Source organism: Capra hircus, chromosome 9 (genome assembly GCF_001704415.2).
Source record: "Capra hircus breed San Clemente chromosome 9, ASM170441v1, whole genome shotgun sequence".
Taxonomy (NCBI): Eukaryota; Metazoa; Chordata; class Mammalia; order Artiodactyla; family Bovidae; genus Capra; species Capra hircus.
The window spans coordinates 81,987,777-82,003,043 of NC_030816.1; the positions used below are offsets into that span (position 1 = coordinate 81,987,777).

General features: G+C 39.8%; 1 protein-coding gene across 2 annotated transcripts in view; it reads right to left on the bottom strand.

Annotated features, from left to right (window-relative positions):
- The window catches only part of SERAC1 (serine active site containing 1), a 55,061-nt gene that overhangs the window by 25,394 nt on the left and 14,400 nt on the right, over positions 1 to 15,267 (bottom strand). For both annotated transcript variants that reach the window (XM_018053413.1, XM_018053414.1), the window contains 6 exons: positions 14,742 to 14,778; positions 12,374 to 12,510; positions 9,258 to 9,347; positions 7,727 to 7,858; positions 3,695 to 3,816; positions 2,485 to 2,613 (listed from right to left, as the gene is read on the bottom strand). In XM_018053413.1, coding sequence (XP_017908902.1) covers positions 2,485 to 2,613; positions 3,695 to 3,816; positions 7,727 to 7,858; positions 9,258 to 9,347; positions 12,374 to 12,510; positions 14,742 to 14,778 — 647 coding nt within the window. The remainder of the gene's footprint in view (positions 1 to 2,484; positions 2,614 to 3,694; positions 3,817 to 7,726; positions 7,859 to 9,257; positions 9,348 to 12,373; positions 12,511 to 14,741; positions 14,779 to 15,267) is intronic.

A 15,267-nucleotide genomic window follows, 5' to 3' on the forward strand; every position in this document is an offset into this window, starting at 1 on the left:
AGGGTTGCGGGGAGATAACAGACACCGCCTTCGGAACCGATAGCTTTTCCTGTCTGAAAGTAGTCCTACTCCCAAGGAGTGGAGCTTCCCCGGGGAGCACTCTGAGAGCTCTGACCACGGTGCAAACACCGCCTTCTTCACCTAAGTGTGGTCTCCTTCAGTTTTCAGCCTCTTTGCCACCAAACAAACTTTACTCTCTACATCTGTACCCAGTGGTGCCTTCCTGTCAATCTCCTCACTACTCCTAGGGGCAGACACACAGGTAAACATGGGCCAGTCTGTGCCTGGATCACAGTGAGGGGCTCAGGTTTAATGTGCAGTGGGGAGCCATTTGGAGGGCTCCACGCAGGAGTATGACCTGATCGAACTTTTGTTTTTAAATCACTGCAGCTGCTGAGGACACAGAACTGGAGACAGAAGTTGGAGATTGAAGCAGTGTCTATAGCTCCTAGAGGTGGTGGAGACATGATAAGGAAGCTTTCTAGATGCAGCAAGAAGGTGAACTTGTCTCCCAGGTACGGACAAAGAATGTAGCCTGCCATTACACTAAACAAAAAATGGTGCCCACCATCAAGCCATCAGCCACTGCAGCACACTCTACCCACTGTGCACCCTGGGGGAATTCCGGATGGAGGAAAACAGAGAAAATTCTGCGCTCTGGATACTGGCCCAAGGCGATGAAGATGCATATCTGATGAATAATTTCAATGAGCCCAGATTCTTGCATCTTCCCATACACAGACAAGCACTAAAATCATTAACTCAAGATGTGTTTTTGTGTGTGTGTGATTAGTAATAATCTTTGATGTTCAACCACAGGGTTTTTTTTCCCAACAAGAAACTCATATATCCTGGCTCCTCCCTCACCTCTTTGGAGCAGTTCCTTGGAGCTACCTTAGCTACAATCCTCAATAAGATCCCCAAATAAAACTTAACCTGGAACTTTACGTTGTGCGTTTTTCTTTAGTTGACATAGTTAGCCTCTCCCATGACAAACATGCTTAGTAAAATATAGCAAAACTATTTTGAAACAAAGTCAAGCTCTAAAGAAAATAAAGAAATAAAGGGAAACCCCTGGGTGCTAGAACTGAAAACAACGTTCAGCAGAAGTGGTCAGCACACCGGTGATGAGTCAGCACGTCGGTGATGAGGTAAAATGCCTGCAGGCCCCTGAGGATGGGATAGTAACACCTGTTCAGGGGTCACATCACCACAGAAGATGGGGTTTGAGACTCACGTTCTCTGGGAGCTAGATCCAAGGTCTCTATTTAAAGGGAGAACCCTGCAAAGTTGGCCTCCTTGACTATAAGAGAGTCTAGAAAAACTCTGCTCACCAGCCCATGAGCAAGAAGCCTGTCTCTGCTGGGGCTTTGAGTGGGAAATCACAATCACAATCTATATCACCCACAGGTGTATCTGAATTCACACTACCAATGTGCTCGAGAAATTCCAAGCCAAGGAATTAATATAAAAAAAAATTAGTCCCATTATAGTGAACCCTTGGGGTATCCAAAAGAAGCAAACATAAAAACTTCTCTGTAGCAATATATTTAGAATCTGAGGTACTTGGGACTCCCATAGAAAACAATCAGTCTAGCTAAAGATAAGCTCACAGTAAAAATGATTAACGCGTGTTAATCCACAATATAACATAATGGGGAGCCTCCACAAATAGGAATCAACACCCCAGTATACCGAAATAATAAAAAGAGACTTTAAAATTATTTTTAAATGAAGGGAAGAACAGAACCAGGATGAAGGAACAGGATACCATGAGAAAGAGATGACGGTGGCCAGGAGTAAGCGGCTGCAGTGAAGATGGTGAGGCAACTGGAGTCAAGCCGTATGTGAAGGAACAGCTTACACTAACCGCTGATCAACTGAACATGGAGGAGAATAATTAAGAATTCCTAGGCTTTAGCTTAAGCAACTACATGGATGCTCTGCCCTCTACTGAAACAAAACAGACTAGGGGAGGAAGGGCTTTGTGGAGGGAGGGAGAGTTCAGTATGTATAATTGGGATGCCTGTTAAACATCCATGTAGAGACATCAAGAAGGAGGCTACAATATTTAAACCTAGAGCTTAGGTGAGAACACAGGTTAGAGATGTTGAATTCAGGCATCACCAACACAGAGGTAATATTTAATAGCCTTGTCAGTTACTACCTATTCATTCTTCAAGATCCAACTTCAGAGGACATCCTATAGAGCTTTTTCAACATGACCTCTTACAAAGAGTGATGAGATCCTGGATCTCTCTTACATGCTCTGTATCTCTCTTACATGCTCTATAACTTTATTACCTGTTTCCCCATTATCCCAAACACCTAGCCCAGGATGTGGCAGACAACCAGGAATCAGTAGTAAGTTTATTCAGTTCCTAGATGAATGACTGCCCTAAAGCTCTAAGTGCTAGCCCCTAGCACAACATTTTAGAAAAGTGGACACTCCAAGATATTTACTAACTGAATAAAAGATCTAACCTTCTGAGCAGCTAGACTTTGACTGCTCTCACTCAGAGCCAAAGCTGTAAAACACTGGATACACTCATCCAGGTCTGTTTGAGGTAAAGAAGCCAGCAAGTGTCTGAGCTCTTCTTCAGTGGAAGAATCCTGAAATAAAGGGAAAAAATTCTTCATAATGAAACTCAACAATTGAGTATAATGAAAAGCACCCAAAGAATCTAAGCCAAAACAGTAGAGTTAAATCAGTGCTTTTAGTCTTGAAGCCGGTCACCCACCCTGGTAAAAGAGGATTGTTTAATTTTGAATTCCATACTTTCATGTCTACTACCCCAGCCTGAAAGACCTATTGCAATTTATCGCTCAAGATTTCACCTCATGGGCCACTTAACATCTTGACTCAAAATGAATTATTACACTCTCTCTAATTAAAGCTGGCTTTTTAATATCCATAACTTGTTCCTATTTGTTCTGATTTTCAACTTGTTCTGATTTTCACTAATAACTTACATCCAGTATAGTTTTTTTTCTGTTTTTCAAAAACTCATGGCAAAGTTTTCAGATTTTCACTTTCTAGGAAAGCCTAGGAAAAGCGCTTAAGAAACATGCTCTAATATCTTTATTAGTGGTTAACAATATCCATGTATAGAATACAGGGAGACCTGGCGTGCTGCAGTCCATGGGGTCTCAAAGAGTCGGACACGACTTGGCGACTGAACAACAACATGGTAATACATTAGTATCTAAATGCAGTGGCTCTCCAGGGGCTGTTTTGCACCCTAGGAAATATTTAGAAATATCTGGAGACATTTTTGGTTGTTACAACTGGGGGGTGCTACTGTCATCCAGGGAGTAGCTGCCACTGTGTACAGAACAGCTTCCAACAACAAAGAATTATTTGACCCAAAATGTCAGTGGTGTTGAGATTGAGAAAAACTGATCTATAGCGATCTTAGTACAAAGGACCAATTGATGGATGCTGATATGCTAAGGAGCCACCCTCTGGTATAAAGAGACTCCCAACTCCACAAAGAGGAAAATAATTTAGGAGAAATAGCACCTCCTGAGGAATCAAAAAACCTTGGAATGGAAGCTACAATTTCAGGTTTACACCCTAACTGACCTGCCTGTGAGAAGCAGCCAAAAAATTGTGTTTTGAATGGTTATTTTGCACCCAAAGTGAAGATGATATATTAAACTTTTTTTCACTCAGTAGATTATTTTTACTTACTTCTTTTAAAGATGGCAGAGGAGGAGGGTGGAGAAAAAACCGAAGATCACTCTCTTCGCTTCGTGCCAAACCAGTAAGAGTTCTCATATCACAGGCTTGAGCAATTATCCTGTATTGGTAATCTATTGCAGAAGTATGCTGTTAGCACCCAACTTAGTCTATGGTTGTTGCAAAGATTAAACAAAGAACATAATTTTTAAACTATAAGTTTGTAATTCAAAATTTTGCTGCATTTACAATACCAACAAGCTAAATATCCAACATTTCCATGACTGATCTAATCTCAACACATATCTAGACATATCACAGTCTAACTAACCTTTTTGAAAAAATAAAACCTCAAATGTGAAACCTGATAGATCAGAGCCAATTTAATTTCTTCTCCTTTGATCACTACTCAAAACCCTGCAAGGAAATCAAACCAGTCAATCCTAAAGGAACTCAATCCTAAATATTCACTAGAAGGACTGATGTTGAAGCTCTAATACTTTGGCCACCTGATGCAAAGAGCCAACTCATTGAAAAAGACCATGATGCTGGGAAAGACTGAAGGCAAAAGAAGGGGGTGGAAGCAGATGAGATGGTTAGATAGCATCACTGACTCAATGAACATGAGTTTGAGCAAACTCCGGGAGACAGTGAAGGAAAGACGAGCCTGGCATGCTACAGTCCAGGGCAGCAAAGAGTCAGACCTGACTTAGCAACTGAACAACATCAACAAAAACCTGCAGTTCCATTTAGATCCATCAACCCCTGGTACTGCTATGGTGCTCTGGCATTTCATGATGCTGATGAATAATCTGAAGTCCCAGATAGCAGTACTTTGGTTTAGCCTTCCTGATTTCACTGTTCCATTCTTTATGTATTGCTATAGAGTGAATGTTTGTGTTCCTCCCAAATACGTTTGTTGGAACCTAATCCCTAATGTCATGGAATTTAGAGGTAGGGCCTTTGCAAGGTGATTTGGAGCGCTCATGACTGGGATTAGGGCTCCTGTAAAAGGGACCCCCGAGAGTTCCCTCCGTCCTTACCAGACACCAGGGTGCCACATCTGCTGCCCTGATCTTGTCTTTCTTGGCCTCCAGAAAACCGTGAGAAATAAATTTCTGTTGTTTATAAGCTACCTGAAAAGTGAAAGTCGCTCAGTCGTATCTGACTCTTTGCAACCCCATGGACTATATAATCCATGGAATTCTCCAGGCCAAAATATTGGAGTGGGTAGCCGTTCCCTTCTCCAAGGGATCTTCCCAGCCCAGGATGGAACCCAGGTCTCCCACATTGCAGACGTATTCTTTACCATCTGAGCCACCAGGGAAGCCCAAAATAAGCTACCTAGTCTACGACACTTTGCTACAGCATCCCAAATGGATTAAGACATGTGTCAAAAAAAACAAACCTGCAACCACTGGAGGAGACATTATTTTTAATAATGGCCCTACGTAACCTGGGTGTCAGAATCAAGTGTGGAACTTTTTCAAAATCTACATGCCAGGGCTCCAACTTTGATGTTTCTGATAGAGCAGAAATCTGAATGGAGTCTTGGAAGGCAGATTTTGAAACAGATTTTTATTCTAAACCTCCACTCACATTCTCCACTAAACTAGTTCAATTCAGTCGCTCAGTCATGTCCGACTCTTTGTGACCCCATGGACTGCAGCACGCCAGACTTCCCTGTCCATCACCAACTCCCAGAGCTTGCTCAAACTCATATCCATCAAGTCGGTGATGCCATCTAACCATCTCATCCTCTGTTGTCCACTTCTCCCCCTGCCTTCATTCTTTCCCAGCATCAATGTCTTTTTCAATGAGTCAGCTCTTCACATCAGGTGGCCAAAGTACTGGAGCTTCAGCTTCAGCATCAGTCCTTCCAATGAACACTCAGGACTGATTTCCTTTAGGATTGACTGGTTGGATCTCCTTGCAGTCCAAGGGACTCTCAAGAGTCTTCTCCAACACCACAGTTCAAAAGCATCAATTCTCTGGCACTTAGCTTTCTTTATAGTCCAACTTTCACATCCATACATGACTACTGGAAAAACCATAGCCTTGAGAAGATGGACCTTTGTTAGCAAAGTAATGTCTCTGCTTTTTAATATGCTGTCTAGGCTGGTCATAGCTTTTCTTCCAAGGAGCAAGTGTGTTTTAATTACCTCCATCATAGTCTGGTCTCAGGTCAAACAACAGGGAGGGAACACAGCCCAGCCCATCAATCAACAGAAAATTGGATTAAAGATTTACTGAGCATGGCCTGGCCCATCAGGATAAGACACAATATCCCCCTCAGTCAGTCTCTCCCATCAGGAAGCTTCCATAAGCCTCTTATCTGTCAAAGGGCAGACAAAATGAAAACCACAATCATAGAAAACTAATCAAACTGATCACATGGCCCACAGCCTTGTCAAACTCAATGAAACTATGAGCCATGAAACTAGGGCCATCCAAGACAGATGGGTCATGATGGAGAGTTCTGACAAAACGTGGTCTATTGGAGAAGGGAATGGCAAACCACTTCAGTGTTCTCGCCTAGAGAACCCCATGAACAGTATGAAAAGGCAAAAAGATATGACACTGAAAGATGAACTCCCCAGGTTGTTCGCTAGGTGTCCAACATGCCACCGGAGAAGAATGGAGAGATAACTCCAGAAAGAATGAAGAGACGGAGCCAAAGCGAAAACACCACCCAGTTGTGAATGTGACTGGTGATAGAAGTGAGGTCTGATGCTGTAAAGAGCAATACTGCATAGGAACCTGGAATGTTACGTCCACGAATCAAGGAAAATTAGAAGTGGTCAAACAGGAGATGGCAAGAGTGAACATCGACATTTTAGGAATTAGTGAACTAAAATGGACTGAAATGGGTGAATTTAATTCAGATGACCACTCAGATTAAGTAAGCTTATTTTTACATTATAAATTACTATAGTCACCAATCAGTCAAACTGACTAACTAACTCGTATGGAGACAGAGATCTTATTCCGAAACTAAACTTTTCTTTGAGAACATTATTTTCTTTACATGTTTGTGAAAGTGAAAGTGTTAGTCACTCAGTTGTATTCGACTCTTTGTGACCCCATGGACTGTAGTCTGCCAGGCTTCTCTGTCCATGTAATACTCCAGACAAGAATACTGGAGTGGGTTGCCATTTCCTCCTCCAAGGGATGTTCCCGACCCAGGGATCAAACCCAGGTTTCCTACATTGCAGGCAGATTCTGTACTGTCTGAGCCACCAGGGAAAGTGAAAAAAGCGAACGCAAAGTCGCTCAGTCGTGTCCGACTCTTTGCAACCCCGTGGACTGTAGTCCACCAGGCTCCTCAATCCATGGAATTTTCTAGGCAAGAATATTGGAGTGGGTTGCCATTTCCTTCTCCAGGGATCTTCCCGACCCAGGGATCAAACCCGGGTCTCCAGCATTTCAGGCAGACGCTTCACTGTCTGAGCCACCAGGGAGGCCCTCTACTAACAAAGTATACTTTAGTCCCTGTACTGTATTCAGAGCAGATCTGAGCTCTTGCTCATGTACTTTTACCACAGGACCTGCAATTGTAAATACAATTAAATATTAAAAACCTTTCTTAAAAAACAAACATACACATGCCAATTAGGTACATTTGCCTAATTATTATATTAAAGCCAAAGAGACTGTCAACCGAAAGCACGTATCACTTTGGTGCAGCCAATAATTAAAATATATCTCATTAAATAGGAATGAAATAACATGCCAACACATTAAGCTATACCTATCAGAATCAAGAGTTTCTCCCATCAAGTATAAAAAGTTCATTCTGGTAGAAAGTTTATACAAATATATCTACCTCTGTTTTCAGGGGGTTCTTACCCAACACCCCATGGCTACCAGGCCAGCAGTTTTCGTACTTTATCACTGGAGTTTCTTTTAAAGTTTTTGAAAATATTGTTTACACATGGTAATATTTCCTGAATTATTCTCCTTCTTTGATGTCTCTGGCCCTTCATTTCACATCAGAGATCACGAGCTTGCCGACGTGTGAGGCGTGCGCAGACGTCTCCTTACCGTGCCAGTGACGGGCCTCTGACATCTCCTGGACGGCCTGCAGTCGGGCTGCTCTGTCATCCGACCGGCTCTTCCTCAGCAGCAGCCACACGGCGCAGTCGTGATCTTCTATATCGACTGTACTAAAATTGTCTTCGCGATAACAAAAAAAGACAATGTGGACTGTTAAAACGTTTTCATCCTCACATGTAAGACGGTAGTTTGTTAAGTATCTGAAATCTACAACAGGGAAGTTAAATCCATCTCCAGGTGTTGATGACTGAGAGGCTTGTTCTCAGTTCTGTCATATTATGATGTTTGTTACATATAATATGTACGTGGTTTTGTTTTATATATTATGTTGGCTTTCACGATAAGTTCTTTGTTTCTTTTTGGCTCCTTTTCCCTAAAGAAACTTTTTATTATGAGAAATATCAAGTATATGAGATAGATTAAAATAATAATACAGTAACAGCCACATGTTTACCACAACTAGATTTAACAAATGTTCTTATTTTGCCATAGCTGTTTAATCTTCATGGTGCGTATATTTTATTTTACTTTTTTGCTGTGCTGAGCAGCTTGTGGGACCTTAGTTCCCTGACAAGGGATTAAACCCAGGCCCTTGACAGAGTAAGCGTATAGTCCTAACCACTGGACAGCCAGAGAATTCCCCTAGGTGTGTATATACTTTTTTCCTAAACTGTGTAAAAGAAAGTTGCAGAAGTAATGATATTTTACCCTTTCATAATTCTAAATGCATCTCCTAAGAATAAGCCTACATTCTCCTATATAATCACAATGCCATTATAACACCTAAGAGTACTAACAAAAATCTTCCAGATCGTCTAAAAATCAGTCTAACTCCATATCCAAATTCCTCCAACTTTTCTCAAAATATCTTTAGAGCTGTTAAAAAAAAAAAAACAAGATTTAGTTAAGTCTCTTCAGTATCTTAATTCTAGAAAGTTTTCCCACCTTTCCTTTTTCATCACACCAACTTTGTAAAGAGATGAGGTCAGCCCTTTTACAGGTAGCTCTATAATGCAGATTTGCCCAATTGTGAATCTATATTTTTGATGCAATATGAGAAAGCATGGAAATGATTTTCTAACAAATAATTTTGAAATATTCATCAAGAGAGTCTCAATATTTATTTGGGCTTCCCTGGTGGCTCAGAGGGTAAAGCGTCGGACCTGGGTTTGATACCTGGGTCAGGAAGATCAGCTGGAGAAGGAAATGGCAACCCACTCCAATACTCTTGTCTGGAAAATCCCTCGGATGGAGAAGCCTGATATGCTACAGTCCATGGTGTCGCAAAGAGTCGGACAACTATCTAAAAATAATGCATCCATAAAGATAGAAGGAAAGATCTTTCCAAGGCATCAAGTCCTTAAAATTAAGTATAGCCCAAGAGAACAAGGTTATTCAATTTTCCATAGCTACAATAAATCTTAGCACCAGAAATGGAAAAAAAAAAAAATCTCAGGTTGATCATTGAATGACTTTCAGATTACTGATAAGGATTCTCAATTAAATATGTGATACTTACCAGCAAATGGACCCCGAAATATCCTGGCTGATGTTGCCAATACTTTTCTTACTGCTTTGTGAAGCTCTTTTCTTGCCTGGTAGGTGATTCCTAGAATGATTACAGATGTAAATAAAACCAAATAGGTACTCTGAATGCTGTGCTCCAATACTTCAAAGAAAAATGTATAAATTAAGTTCCAATTTTTAAAAAAGAAAATGTAAAATAGCATCTTTTTTACTGTCACTATTAAAGCAACTAAACCATTATGGGAACAGAGTCCGAATTCCCACCCCCGCTCCGAAATTGCTTTCCTAGTCAGGGAAAAGGTGAAAACAAAACAAAAGCAAACACACTAACTCAAGCTAACAAAAATCCTCATATGCAACACGCGGTTAGCTATATGTGAGAAAATGTCACTTAAAAATACCCCTCTTAAAGCGAAAAGTAGAGATACCTGACTGATGAGATTCAGCTTTACTATACGAGTAAATTGTATCCTATAAAAATTAGCTCTGTAACTGATGTAACACACCATGAAAGCATGTTGAAATAAGGAAGGTACACTAACAATACATACAGACGGGAGAGGGCGGTAGTAGATACAGCTGCAGACCGGGGAGCAGCAGAACCTGCCTGACTCGGGGAATGCCAAGTGCTCGTAGGCATGATTATTCTGGCTGACGATGTACAACAGGCAGCTGTAAATCTAGTGTGATGACTTGCCAGGCTACCCATACCCTGATGAAAAGAGACTCTGCTCTAAAAGTTCATGTTCACCAAGCAACCATGTGATTGCTAATTGGGTTTCCATCTGACCTAAATATGGAGGAGGGGAGTGTTTCGACTAGTAGAGCCAGGCTTTCCAACCTTAACGACACATTTTTTTTTCCCCCTCTGTAAATAAGTTGGTATTCATATTTATGAATCCATCCCATGAGTTTAGGCTGCATAATAATAAATGCTTTAGAGCAAAAATACCCCTGAGCTAAGTGACAAAAATCATGTTTTTATGCTTGCTAAACGGAGGACCAGCCTCTGAACCGACAGTCCTCGTGAAGTAAAGAACTCCAAATGAAAGTGAAAGTGAAACTCGTTCAGTCACGTCTGACTTTTTGTGACCCCATGGACTGTACAGTTCATGGAATTCTCCAGGCCAGAATACTGGAGTGGGTAGCCTTTCCCTTCTCCAGGGGAATCTTCCCAACCCAGGGATCAAATCCAGGTCTCCCGCATTGCAGGTGGATTCTTTACCAGCTGAGCCACCAAGGAACTCCAAGTTTAGACTAAAACAGTTGGCTAGTCTTCACCTGACTTAGTTACAGGAAAGCTGCAAATTTGGGTTAAATATTTAAAGTCCAAAATTTGATTTTCAATTAATTCCTTAGGAACTTGGCTCTTACAGCTCTGGTTGTCCTCACAGTTAGATAAACCTGTTGTTTTATTACTATTGTATTCATTTTAAAATTTTTTCATAGTTTTTTCTTTTATTGTGCTACAATTGACATATAGGTCCATATAAGTTTAAAGTAAACAGCATAATGATTTGACTTACATACATCATGAAACGAGTACCATAACGTTTAGTGACTATCTATCATCTCATGGATACAAAATTAAAGAAATAGAAAAAAATTTTTCCATTGTAATGAAAACTCTGAGAATTCATTCTCATAATCACTCTCATATATAACATACAGCAGTGTTAGTTACATTTATATTTATTAATGTATGTTACAACCTGAGTACTTACTTATAACTGGAAGTTTGCACATTTTGACCACCTTCATCCAATTCTCCCTGCCCCCACATGCCCTACCAATGGTAAGCACAAATCTGATCTCTTCTCTGAGTCTGTTTGTTCTTGATGTATAATTGACTTACAACATTGTGTTAGTTATTGATATTGTTGTTGTTGTTTAGTTGCTAAGGCCTGTCTGACTCTGCAACTCCAAAGACTGTAGCCTGCCAGGCTCCTCTGTCCATGGAGTTCTCTAGGCAAGAATACTGGAGTGGGCTGCCATTCCCTTCTCCAGGGGATCATCCCAACCCAGGGATCAAACCTGTGTCTCCCGCATTGACAGGCAGATTCTTTACCACTGAGCAACCAGGACTATTGATATCACAATACAACAATCACTGGGGCAGGATTTTTATATCCTTTATGGATTTTTTATATCCTTTATTTTTCTACTTTTCTCTGTTATGTACCTAATCCTCCTGATCACTTTTAAAACTGGATGGTTGGGGAGAAGCTTTTCCTTCACAAAGTTATTTCATTTTAGTTTGATACTGTTAATATGGCTGGGAGACAGTTAAGAAAATGTTCCTTTACTGTGAAACATTTTAGTTCTAATTTCTGCCAGTTACATGAAGTAATTTCATAGTTCTATATATTTCAAAACAATCAGCACGCTAAATCTAGTTATCATCTCTCACCATACAAGAGTAGTGCATAATTATTGACCACATTCCCCACACTGAACGCATAATTACTGACCACATTCCCCACACTGAACACTTTATATCTGTAACTCATTTATTTATAACCAAAACATTGTACCTCTCCGTCTCCCTCGCCTATTTCTCTCCTTCCCCAAACCCCACCCCTCTGGCAGTCACCTGTAGGTGTTCTGTGTAAATGATTGGGTTTCTGTTTTGTTTACTCATGTTCGATTTTTAGATTCCACATATACATGAAATCACACAGTATTTTGTCTTTCTCTGTCTGACTTATTTCAATCAGCATTATACCCTCTGGGTCTATTGTGTTGTTACAAATGGCAAGGTTTCATTCCTTTTTATGGCTGAGCAATATTCCGTTGTATATATATACACACATATCTTCTTTATCCATTCATCTATTGATGAGCACTTAGGTTGCTTTCATATCTTGGCTATCGTAAATAATGCTGCACTGAATAGAGGGGTGGATAATCTTTTAGAATTTTCTTTGAATAAATACCGAGGGATGGAATTGCTGGTTCTAATATAGTTCTATTTTTAATTTTTTAAGGAATCTGAATACTGTTTTCCATAGTGTTTGTACCAATTTACATTCCTAAATACTAATTTTTAAAATTCAATAACTAGCTTCCATTGTTCACAAAGATGGGATTACTTTACCATGAACTTACCATGATTTTCTGTTTTATCTAAAGAAACTGTGTGCACATATATATATGACTTCATTTTTTCTCTTTCTACCACTTGAGTATCTAATGTCAAAGACTTCTTCAAGGCCAGAACTTCATATGTAATAAATAAAGAGCCTCTTAAAAAGAAACAAAAGATTCATCATAAACATATAATCTAAATATAACACAGGAGCCACTCTTTTTTAATAAGCTTTCTGTAGAACTTTTTCTTTCTTTTTTATTGGGAAACATAGTATGAATATGGTAATGTGTACATAACATACATTATACATATATATATATATATATACAAATGTATATACACATTTCAGCTTAACAAATAATAACAAATATCTGCATTACATTCCCAGGCAAAAAACATTAACAGTACCCAGAAGCCCACAGTGCATCCCTCCCTGATCCTGACCCTGTCTCCCATCTTTATAGCCAATTATTATTCTCTGATTATAATAATATCCTTGTTATTCCTTATAGTTCACCACCTAAACACGAACCTTTAAACAACAAGGCTTAATTTTGTCTGTAAATTTCAAAGGAATGGAATCTCACTGTATGTATCCTTTAGTTCAGCCTTCTTCCTGTGGGATTCACCCATGTTGTTACATGTATCTGGAGTTCAAGCATTTATATTTTCACATGGTATGTGATTCATCCACTGTGTGGCTATATAACGACTTACTTATCCATTCTACCACAGATGGGCATTTAGGGAATTTCTGTTTTGAGTCAATTACAGTGTGTTATATATACGCCATATACATCTGCACTGTATGCATGTGTATATGTTCCTCTAAGATGCATACTCATGTTCTATAGATACATACATTCCTCTAAGATACATACTTAGAAATAAAATTACAGACTTTCTGAAAGTATATATATTTATTGTTCAACTTTACTAGATAATGCCAAAGTGTTTTTTAAAAAGATTAGTCAATCTGTACTCCTTAACACCAGCATATGAAAATTTCTTCTCTCCTAAGTGTTAAACCTAAAATCAAATATTAGAAGTGAAACACAAGGACTTCTCTGACGACCCAGTGGTTAGGACTCTGCCCTTTCACTGCCAAGGGCCCGGGTTCAGTCCTTGGTTGGGAAACTAAGATGCCACAAGCTGCACGGTGGCGGGGGGGTGGGGGGGGAACTAGAATTTGTTTTGAAGTGAAATACAATGTTGTATATCCTAAAGTGAAGGATTTTTTCCCCCTAGTCTGACTGACCTACACACTCCTTATTATCCAGACACAAAGGCTGCACTCTGTGAACTCAGAGCTTAGAAACAATAGTTATATGAAGCCTTTTCCTGAGCTTCCCACCCTATAGCAAAAGCAAGGAAGACAGAAAGGCCAGACACTGCCAGCATCAGAAGAATGGGGAGAAAGCTCTCAAGAGTCATCACCTCTCTGGGGGGATCAACCAGAGCAGCCAAAACGAACAAATCTATTCAGTATTTTTATCACATGTTTCATGAAAGACAAAATTCTTTACTAGAAATTGTGATTTTTCACAATATTCCTGAATTTTACTGTGATATAAACAAAGAAACTGTATCATAGAAAAGAATATTAACATTTATCTTTTGCCTGGAATGAGTCCAAAGAAGAAATCCTCTAAATATGTTCTGTCTTACCTTACAATGTCATGGAGAAATGTATGTATTTGGATAAAATGGCAAATATATCTACTTTATCATTTTAGCATCTAAGACTTGATTTCATATTTACACTAATGAAAAAGAATATTATTAACAGAAACACTAAAGCAGCATTGGACATACACTTAATATATATCCATCCCTCCTCTCCAAAAAGAAGAAAAGAGAATAAAAAATATCAACCTTTGGAAGCAAATCACTCCATTCATTAAACATGTGCCTCTGAAATAGCATGAAATGGGAGTGGTTTTCTCAGTCAACCTCAGTTCCTTTCATAACAGCTTTATGGTGACTCGAAGGACCTTCAAAAATAACTTTGACTATAGTTGATTTCAGCTTTCTTGAACCTCTTCATAACCTAACACAAGATGTGATTTTAGGTATGTGAAAGCTCATCAGTGAGTGCCTGCTCTGTACTTGCCAAGTGCTTTCCTCAGAGCAACAGTGCCAGGGGGCAGAATTCCCAGATCTACACTTAGATCCAAGAGAAAACACTCTTCAGGGCTTAAAGTAACTGGATCAAGACAACACTGAAGTGACAGAACCAGTGATTAACCAGTGATGAATCCACATGTTCACAGACTCCAAAATCTATACCCTTTCAGCACCCCTATGCTACCTGTAAATTACTCCCACTGAGCTCTCCAACAGTAGTATAATGAAGTCAATTAATATTCCACAGTTGACACTTACCCTAAAATAAGTGATCCAGTAAGCTTTATTATATTTCCTTCAAAAAGAAAGGGAAAAAAAGACAATGTCAATGTATAATTTGTTGGCTGTATAGAAGCTTTGTTCAGGGTTTTGTTCAGAGCTTCAAATAATGCTGCCAAGAAAACATTTCTCCTCCCTCCTCAGGGTTAAGGAACTCTCCACTGACTTCCACACGTATCAGCCCAGGGAGAAGGCCATTCCCCCCAAATTCTAGGAAAGGGTTCCGGAACAGGAAAGAGGACAATTCCGGGAAGTCTTCTTTATTCCAAGACGGCTCCCTGGACTTTCCCGGGAGCAGCTGGTTTGTTTCCTCCTATACTGCCACCACCTGTTTCTCCACACCAGGATGTTTCTCTTTCACTAAGCCCTGGAAACAGAATGCAGACTCACAGCCTTTTCTGCTACCCTACAGTATATTCACTACTCTTGAGTTTGTTCTGCTAGAAGTGATGAGAGAAGAAAAGTTCCCTTCTCTGTTCCACTCTTTTTTGTATTTTTAAAATAC